General features: G+C 32.3%; 1 protein-coding gene across 2 annotated transcripts; it reads left to right on the top strand.

The window, feature by feature from the left end:
• The first annotated feature begins 5,881 nt into the window (after positions 1 to 5,881).
• LOC111368508 (uncharacterized GPI-anchored protein At1g61900-like) lies at positions 5,882 to 9,967 on the top strand. Of its 2 annotated transcripts, none has more exons than XM_022989779.1 (8): positions 5,882 to 6,307; positions 6,887 to 7,066; positions 7,476 to 8,081; positions 8,199 to 8,444; positions 8,574 to 8,585; positions 8,664 to 8,807; positions 8,902 to 8,946; positions 9,625 to 9,967. In XM_022989779.1, the coding sequence occupies exons 1-8, from the start codon at positions 6,253 to 6,255 to the stop codon at positions 9,693 to 9,695; spliced, it is 1,359 nt and encodes a 452-aa protein (XP_022845547.1). In that variant the 5' UTR covers positions 5,882 to 6,252; the 3' UTR covers positions 9,696 to 9,967. The 2 variants fall into 2 exon arrangements, with proteins under 2 accessions (XP_022845547.1, XP_022845546.1); XM_022989778.1 differs by having other exon boundaries at positions 8,664 to 8,813.

Here is a 9,967-nt window from a genome sequence, read left to right as displayed (position 1 = left end):
TTGCAAACCACTTTTCAGAGGTGTCACACCAATCATTTCGTACAAGGTGTTAAAAAATACAACTTGCTTAAGACATCTAGAGTCGGACTTCGCTAGCCTCAGACCCAAAAGGCCAAGTTAGGCTGCCTATGTTGAGAAACGACTAGGCGCATCGGAGTGATGATGTGACAAGTTGTGTCGCCTCAAAGGAGAATAGGCTTTGAGGCTGTGCTCTAAACATCTGGGGAGAAAAGGGCAAACGACGCGATGGAATTATGGCTTTATCGCCTTGCATATGGAAATAAGAGAGGCAATATGCCTTGAAATCGATTATCCTCAGACAAGGGAGGTGATGCTGCTGGAGCACTATTTAAAAATGAATAGTTACTTTAAAGGACGTCACTATAAATTGCTTTAAAATTTGCTAATAACTTCAAACACGTTAATCACAACCCAATTCTTTAACACAAATTACATAATATCTTTGCTTTATGCCAGCATCCTTTCTTATATCACGTATTTTAATAAAAATATTATTGTAATTTTAATTATCAATTAATCACCTCATTTTGTTGCAACCACTCCAGCAAACAAATTTTATTAAAATATAGTGCGTAAAATATTCACCTGTACAAAACGAGGAGATAGAAACGATTAAATTTATTAAATCATTAACCACATAAACATGAATAATTTATGTAATTGGCAAAAAATCAACAATAATGCCCTTGTTTGAGCCCCATTTCTTTGGAAAAAATAAATTTTTCAACAGTATTTTAATATCATTTCAATAACACACTTTTCAATAAAATAATACTGTACGCAAATTCGAAATTTTTTCTTATTTTTTAACCATACATTTTCCATTAATACACTATTCAAAAATTCATTTTTTCTCATAAAATGGGGCTCAAACAAGTTAAATATTTATCAGTGAGTTAAAAAAAAAAAACAGTAATTTGCTTAAATTACGAAAACTTAACCAAAATCAGAACAATTTTCTAGAAGTGTCCTTTTAATGGCCATAATTAACTAAGGTGCTACTTAAACATTTTATGCAAATTAACTCCCGTTCGCAATAAAATGTCAATTTTAACTTTATTAAAAGGAGCTTCACTTCCCCTTTCCATTTTTAAGTGTTTTGTAGTAGTACATGGACCCTGAGCTGACATTGGGAGTTACTTGAAAAGTTTCAAATAGTTAATCTATACCACTGGTTTGTCCAACAAGAATAAAGTTGAAGTGACCGAATTGTTTGACAGAGAGAGTGATCGATCCTCAATTTTGTGCTTGGGTCCCACGTGAATTAAAAAAATGTCGACCTCCATTTGTGTATTCGATCATCCCTTATTTTAGTGTAGCAAAACCCATCAAACAATTTAATTGTCAATGGATTATATTCCACTTAAGCCCTTGTTTGAGCCCCATTTTTTAAACTCATTTTCAATTATAAATTTTTCTATAAAATAATTACACACGTATTTCAAAAAAAAAATTCTTACTTTTTAACCACACATTCTCTTAAAAAGCACTATTTCTTAATACATTTTATCCCAAAAATGGGGATCGAACAGGGGATAGATAACGAAATAGGATTAATATAAGGTTACAAGTTATAATTTTTAACAAAGTTGAGATAAAATAAAATTCTTATCTTTGTTTGATAATCATTATTTGAAAAAAATAATATTTTGAATAATAATTTTTAAGAGAATATGAGCAATGACGAATCTAGGATTGTTGGTTAGTTAGGACGACCGTTGACCATTGCTCATTGATCGAAGATGGTCAAAGATCGTAATAGGGATATTATTTATTAATATTTAATTAGATAATATTAAAAATACATCAATCTATATGTAAATGTGTTAAAGTGTAAAAATCATATTAATGTGAAACTATAATTCAATACCACCCAAGATAATAAGAAGAATACACGATACAACCCAGGGGCGGACCTAGGGGGGGTTTATAGGGGCAATTGACCCCCTAGATTTTGGGGGAAAAAAAATTATTGCTTAACTTTTTTTTTTCCCCCCTTAAGCCAAGTCGTCTGGGTCCGCCCCTGATACAACCTCACTCTGTAATTATAAGCTTAGACAAATACATTTTTTAAGGTCTCATATTTTGAAAGCGTTGTAAGATCGCATAACTTTAGCCCAAGTTTGAGCTACATTCTAGGAAAAAAATACATTATTCATGTCAAATTAATGGGAAATGTGTGGTTAAAAATAATAAAAAAATTTAAATTTGCGTATAAGAACAGGGGATAGATAACGAAATAGGATTAATATAAGGTTACAAGTTATAATTTTTAACAAAGTTGAGATAAAATAAAATTCTTATCTTTGTTTGATAATCATTATTTGAAAAAAATAATATTTTGAATAATGATTTTTATGAGAATATATAGTTAAAAAAAATTGGATTTATGTTTGGAATATTTTATTGTTTAAATGTATAGTTAAAAATGAGTATAAAAAAATAGAGCTCTCTAATAATGATTGTCAAACATGAGCTTAATATAGTATTATAGTCCGTTAAACTCAAAAATACTGTTGCACAATAAAAAGGTATCCAAGATTTCACTCTAAAAAAATCTAAATATTGAAAGATCATATTTCCTGAAAAATGCATTGGATTGAAAGAACATCTGCGTCTTGAGAGAGCGTCTGTAATCGAGAAGACCAAAAGAATGTTGGAATCTTGATCTTACAAGAAATTGGCTTCTCAACGTACCAAAATCCCCAAAAAGAGTGAAACCCTTGCCGAAATCTGGGAGAAAACTCTACAATCGGATTTTAAACACCAAAAAAAAAAAAAAAAAAAAAAAAAAAAAAAAAAAAAAAAAAAAACTATCAATTTTTTTAGGTTAATCGTTTGATGTCCTTTATGAGAATTCTTAACAAGAAAACAAATAAAAAACACGTGAAGAAATGTCAAGAAAAATTATTGAAATCGGATCAAATAGTGATGAGAATACAAGGAGGAGTAGGTATGAAAGCTTAATCATACAACAGGAAACACTCGGAGGAGAAGAAATCGAAGGTCAATAGAAACGACGGCCAATGATAGTGTCGATGGTATTAGTGTTTGATCTTTACGTTGAATTGTCAAGGGAATTTCTTACCAAGCTCAAATTCTGGGCAAATTCCTTGGCCGGAGCTGACGTCAGCTCCGACGGAGATTGCTTCACAAATAGCTCGGAAAATTCCAACGATGAAAAAACCGATACTCATAATTTTTATTAAATATATAAATAAAAAATAATTTTACCGTTTATAAATAATTTATAAATGGTGGCCAAACTAGGGCTATTGTGTATTGAAAACATAATTTGAATCTACTACTGAATAATATTCTATTATCCTTGTTTTTATCCTCCTTGCTTAAGATTTTTTGTTTTAGTACTAACATGCTTTTTAACTAAAACATATTAAATTTATATAATAATGTTTGAATAAATATATAATTTTTTTTCTCTATTGTTTACTTGTAACAATTATAGGTAGGAGTGGGCAATTTTCGGTGAAACCGGATCGAAACCGTTTAGAACCGGTCGGTTTGGTTCCGGATCTTCTAAAAAATAATTTGATTTCGAGGTAAATTTTTAAGAATCGACCGGTTCCGGTTCGGTTCCCGGTTCTAGTGTAGGAGCCGCGGGAACCAGACGGTTCTCATTGGATCCTTTTTTTTTTTTAAATATATGACTCAATCTCCAATACTTTTATAAAAAATAATCAGGTTCCTTCTTAATTTTAGATTTTAGCACTTTCCTCCTTCTTTTTGATTCATTTCTTATCTCTTCTTATAATTCTTTGATTGGTTGATTTTCAAGCCAAATTAGAATATTGGATAAATCTATACCTAAATAAATTTATTTACAATATATAATTTCATTTATAAGATACAAAATTTTTATTTTGTTTTCACTTTGATTACATGATTTTTATTTTGTTTTCACTTTGTAGATCTATACCTAAATAAATTTTTGAATAATGTGTTTGATTCTTCTATATTTTGTTAAAAGTATCATGTTGGTAGCATTTTTATAGTTTTTATTAGTGAATATTTTATTTCGACATTTTTAACGTAAAGAACCGGACCGGACCGAATCGGAACCGATTGGTTCGGTTCGGGTTCGGTTCCATAGTTAGCTATGGAACCAATGGTTCCATTTCTAAAATTCTTATTGATATTCGGTTCGATTCGGTTTCCTTTGGAATCGGACCAAACCGGACCGTGCCCGCTCCTAATTATAGGAGCAACAGCACAAACAAATTATGGTGTCCCTCCCCGTCCCATGCCTAGTCAAGGGTTTTGGCACTGGGATGAGACGTGGCATGGTTGGATGTGAATTAAAATATTTTTGTAGAGATCATATAATTTCTCGCCTCACATTGTACCAACTTGAATCTTTATAATCTATATTATTTTATGTTTTTCATTTAAGTTATATTTAAAAAAATGAAAATTTATATTAATAAATAATTTAATGCTTCAATAAACAATTTTCCATAAACCTAAGGAGAGGTTTCTTAAATTTATCCTAATAGTTAATAATATCATCTTTTATAGAAAAATAAAGTAACATGATCATTAACTCAAATCACGATATTTAAAAGTTTGTATCAATAAAGTCAAGACACCTCAAAAGTAAAGCAGATAAAAGGAAATTAGAAAATGCGATAGTCTCACTCAAAATCCAAGGTTTTGTCCCTTGGGTAGCTTGGAACACTGTAACATGATTATTGACTCGTATCACTGTACACCTTGAAAGTCAAATAGATAAGAGAAAAGAAAAATGATAACAAACACGCTAAAAAATAGGAAACAAAAAACGTGAAAACAAGTTGTTGAATTTTTATATATATATATTTTTTAAACTCTCCAATCATGCATCAACATGCGTGCAGCCTATTTTTAAGTCTATTTCTCAGCCTTTTTCTGTAGCATTGATCAAGAGAAAATCAGAAAAGGTGAAATCTCGCTCAGCATCCAAGGTTTTGTCCCATATGAGCAGCTCGGAATCCTAAGTATCGAAACCTATACATATCAAATTTAGTGTTCTAAAAAGCTTAAAGCTAGTTAGACGTGGAGACTAAGCTTCAAACTTTATGAGCCTAGGCGAGGTCTAAGTGTAAAAAATGTTACTTATTATTATTATTTTAAATACTTAATCATTCTAAAAATTATTTAATAATTAAAATAATGCATATCAAATACCTAAAATTATAAAATACTATATTTACTTATTAATTCCTACAATTAGTTAATTATATAGTTTTCAAGTCTTCGAAATACAAAAACTAAACTACTTTTATAGTTTCAAATTTCAATTAGACAAGCCCTATTTAATAGGTTGACAGAAACTTTATACATGCTTTTGAAATTTCCAATAAAACGATAAGTTTTAAAATCATAACTACATAACATAGATAGTACCGTACCTTAAATTTTATCTAAATTTTTATTAGATAAAGTCATTTTTGTTTTTTTTACAGATAAAATCATTTAAAATTTGAAACTAAAGTTAAATAAAAACCTTTTAAATTTTATTTTTTAAAAATCAAATGAATTTTTTTTAAAAAAAAGGAAAAAATTAATAAAGTGCTCCTGGACACAGTAAGCAATGCGTCCCATTATTGATAAACTCGAAAAATTTGTGCTGGTTCACTGACAGTATTAACTGATCAACTGTTAAGTTGATCGCTTAATTTGTGCTTACTATCAAGACTAAATATTTTGTCCACGCCTCGCGCCCAAGTGATGCATAGCCATGTTTTTAAGAACACTGATCCTATTGTTTAAGCGCACTTTTTAAAAGTCACTGATCTTATATGGTGCGTGCATACATAACCATCCGCTTAATTATTCTTCAATATTTGGGGTTTAAAAATACCGTTGCTTTAAATACACTGGTTCTTCACCTTCACCCCGCGCATGCGCTTCCCTCGGGCCAGATTCCAGAATCCCCCGCGTAGTGTTGTTGATGCAGGAAACACATTCTCTTCTGAAGCAATCGACCACTCTAAGCATTCTCCCGGATCACCCGCAAATCATCCTCACGTGACCATTTCCCTCTTCAAAGCAAGCACATAGCTTGCAGTCTCACTCAATCGTGTGAACAACATGAAAATTGGTATCAATTTTGTTGCCAAAAGTCCAAATGAAAAACTCTTCATCTTCATATATAATACCTAACCCAATTGAACAAACCTACACATATTGGTTTGTCTCTTCTCTCAAGTCCAATTTCATTATTGTGCACTAATGTCGGTCCGTCAAACTTTGCTTCTTCAACTAATTCTATTACTTTCACTACAATGTGAGTATTCTCAATTTCTGTACATTTTGAAGTTCTTTTAATTCACTTTATTTATTTATTTTTTGATAGAAACGTAATGGGTTACCCTCTAATTGTTAAATCTTGTATTGGTCGTTATAGAATTTCTAAATTGTTATGTTTTCTGGGTTTTGAATACTGTGATTTTTAATGGATTTCCATTGGCATAGTCTGAGAATTTACTGTGAATTACTCGGTTAACTTGTTAAGTTAGTTGTTTCATGTTTTGCTGAAGTGTTACTGATAATTGAGGTTAATCTAGTTTAAACTTTAAATGGTATTGGATTTTACTTCCTAGTATTTTCCATGCTTGGAGCAATGTGATGCAACTCTTATGGCAATGCCTTATTTTAAGCAAAATGATGGGATCATATGATTATCCTAAGAAAGGTCATATTGTTGCATTAGGATAACGAAGTATAAAATACTTCTCATTCACAACGATGTTAGCAAGAAATTTGCATCAAATTCAGATGAAATTCTGTCCTTAGCATTTTATGATATGAATAGATAAAATTGCATCAATACATTTACTGATAAAAATAAAATTTATATGTGCAGGTTTATGTAAGTCAATAAGCAGCTGGGAGAATTATCTAGGCAACTCCGAATTACACGAAATAAAGAATGTTGCTTTTTCTCCACATATATCTCCAAGTGTGGATCCTCAACCACTTTATCCATTCCAAGCTCCAACTCCATTGATGCCTTTCACCCACAACAGTGTGCCAAAGTTATCAGGTCCTTTTTTTCATGCTTACTTACTGTTAAACTCGGCTGTTATCATGCAGAAGTTACACTATTCGAATAAACAAACTGAATTTCAAGTCCTTTTCATTCATCTACGGATGTTCACTGATTTTGATGATATTTACAGTGCATAAATTTGGAAGATCTGAATGTACTTTTCGCATTAGTGCATTACTTATCTCAAAGTCTATTGTCAGGATGAAGATATTATCTGATCCTTGGTATAATAATAGCAAAACATTTATTACGATCATAGCAATTCTAATGTTCTATTAGTTATTATGTAAAATCAAATAATCCATTACCATTTGTTTATATAGTACTTCCCGGTAACAGTTTCTGTGACATCTAAAGAAATGCCATTAAAATGCTGTAGACTAATATTGCCTCGTATTTTCAGGGCGTTGTTCATTTAACTTTTCGGCTGTTGAACATATACTGGGGGTAACAGCAACTGATTGCTGGGCTTCGCTCGCTCCATACCTTGCAAATGTAGTGTGTTGTCCTCAAGTTGATTCCAGCCTAGCGATTCTTATAGGCCAGTCCAGTATTCACACTCGGAAGCTCGCGCTGAATGATACTGAAGCAAGACACTGCGTCTCAGATTTCCAGCAGATCATGGATAGTAAAGGTGCCAGTGAGAGTCTTCTAGAGATATGCTCAGTTCACCCATCGAATCTCACGAAATTATCTTGCCCTGTAACTGATGTTAACGAGATTGAAGAAAAAATAGATTCCTCTGCTTTACTGGTTGCTTGTGAGATAATTGATCCTGCTAATGAGTGCTGCAACCAAGTTTGCCAAAATGCCATATCAGATGCTGCTGAAGAATTAGCTGTAACGAATCATACAAGAACTGGTTTGGGAAGCACTTCTGTAGTATCTGAGCAGGCGTCTCTTGTAAATTACTGTAAGGATATTGTGCTCCGGTGGCTAGCTAGTAAACTCGATCCCGCTTCTGCAAATAGAGTTCTCAGAGTACTTACTAGTTGCAAAATAAACAAAGGTAGGTAAAAAAGTGTTTTAGACTGAATATTCTGATCTACAAAGCTTTTTATTTGGAAAAGAATGAAAATGCGCTAACTGATCTTGTTCGTATTTGGCTCCCCCTCTCTACTTTCAGCATGTCCATTGCTTCTTCCTGACGTGAAAAATGTTTCAACGAATTGTGGATATTTAACAAGCAATCAGACAGCTTGCTGCAATGCCATGGACAGTTACTTATCACAGTTGCAAGAGCAGAGCTTTGTTACTAACTTGCAGGCTTTAAATTGTGCGGCTTCACTTGGCTTGAAGTTGCAAAGAGCTAATATTTCGAGCAATATTTATAAACTCTGCCAGATAAATCTCAAAGATTTTTCCCTTCAAGGTCTGTTTCCTCATTGTTATCTAAATTTATCGTTGAGATTTAGTGATATCAATCAATAACAAGAATGTTTGGCGGTTCCATTGTGACTTTCTGTTGACTATGGTGGTGTTTGTCAATGGCATGGACCAGTGGACTCGAAAGGTAATGACTGCATTGTGGAATTAATATCAGCATTGTTTGTCTCAATTCTTGCTGATTAACTGAATCTAGTTTTTCCAGTATCTGGTTGTCTTTTTCCAAGTTTGCCTTCCGATGTAACATACGACAAAGCTTCGGGAATCAATTTTATTTGTGATCTTAATGATAATGTCGCAGCCCCTTGGCCCTTGGGTTCTGTTGATTCATCTTCTTCATGCAATAGAAGTATAGGTAGACATGTACTTTCTTATCTCAGCTATTCTTTAGTGAGGTTGAAAACATTTATGCCTTAATTTGTTCTGTACCTGATGATTTGCAGCCACCAAGTTTCCAGAACTCCCCAAAGCAACATCGGCACAAAGTGGTATGAACACTAGTTATTTTCAATTTCTTAGGTTTAAGAAGCTCTCTTATTTGGGAATTTTTGGAATTGGATTTGAAAATTTTTTATTTTTTGTATTTTTTACGCTATTCCCTTCAATTCGACTTGTCGTATGCATAAAACTTAGATATTTAACGTAGAAAACTAACTTTTTTGCATCAAAGATCTCCGAGAGTTGCTTCCTAAATTGGAAAGCAAGTAGTTCTCCCCCAATAACTATGAGTGTAGATTGCACAAAAGATGGATTCTAGTTTTAAGATATCTAATGAATCTATCACTAGACATTGAAATCTTATTCAAAGAGAGCTAAAGTAGTAGTAGCTCTGAATATTTTTATTTTTATAAAAAAAAAAAAAAATAGCAAGATTTTAAACGCATGTCTGATACACACTATAGTACTGATACAATTTTGACAATATAATGACAAGATTTTAGTTTATTTTTCTTCCTAAATAGTTCATATCTCAGCCCGAAACCTTTTTTAACCCATGCCAATTTGAAATTCTACTTCCGTTTCTAGTTGAGTGTTGTTCAAGACTCCCTAGAGAACATGGTGGAAATGCATCTATTCTATCGTTGTTGATGGTTGTAAAGTTTACTTTGTGGATGAGTCCGTCTCTTTGATATTCTTATTTGCTACTCAAATGGTTTGCATGGCAGGAATATATGTTAAAGGTGTGTCTTTTACACTGTGGATCGCCTCCGTGATGGTTCTTCGAATGCTTGCTTAATCAATTTGTTATTAATTTCATTCCCTCGTCATTGATCTAACAAGTACAGAATTAAAACTTCATCTCCTCGAGCAAGAATCCTCAAAAACCACAATGGATATAACATGAGCTGCAAACTATTGTTTTGTAAATAAGTAATGAGTTGCTTCAATAATCGTTATTGTAATCACCTATTCGTAATGTTCTTAAGGTTGGAAATTTCTGAAGTTTGTATTCATGTTCTTGAGGGTTGATAGACTTGGACCTAAATGATATCGAATTTTATAATTAAA

The sequence above is a fragment of the Olea europaea genome, chromosome 19, assembly GCF_002742605.1.
Source record: "Olea europaea var. sylvestris chromosome 19, O_europaea_v1, whole genome shotgun sequence".
In the NCBI taxonomy this organism is placed as follows: domain Eukaryota; kingdom Viridiplantae; phylum Streptophyta; class Magnoliopsida; order Lamiales; family Oleaceae; genus Olea; species Olea europaea.
The sequence above is the reverse complement of the archived record's forward strand: the minus strand, read 5'-3'. Positions and strand labels throughout refer to the sequence as shown.

Coding starts and splice junctions, on each gene's coding strand:
- LOC111368508 (XM_022989778.1), top strand. CDS start 6,253: ATGTCGGTCCGTCAAACTTTGCTTCTTCAACTAATTCTATTACTTTCA. Junction 7,067..7,475: donor CAGTGTGCCAAAGTTATCAG/GTCCTTTTTTTC, acceptor TCGTATTTTCAG/GGCGTTGTTCATTTAACTTT. Junction 8,814..8,901: donor TTCATGCAATAGAAGTATAG/GTAGACATGTAC, acceptor GATGATTTGCAG/CCACCAAGTTTCCAGAACTC.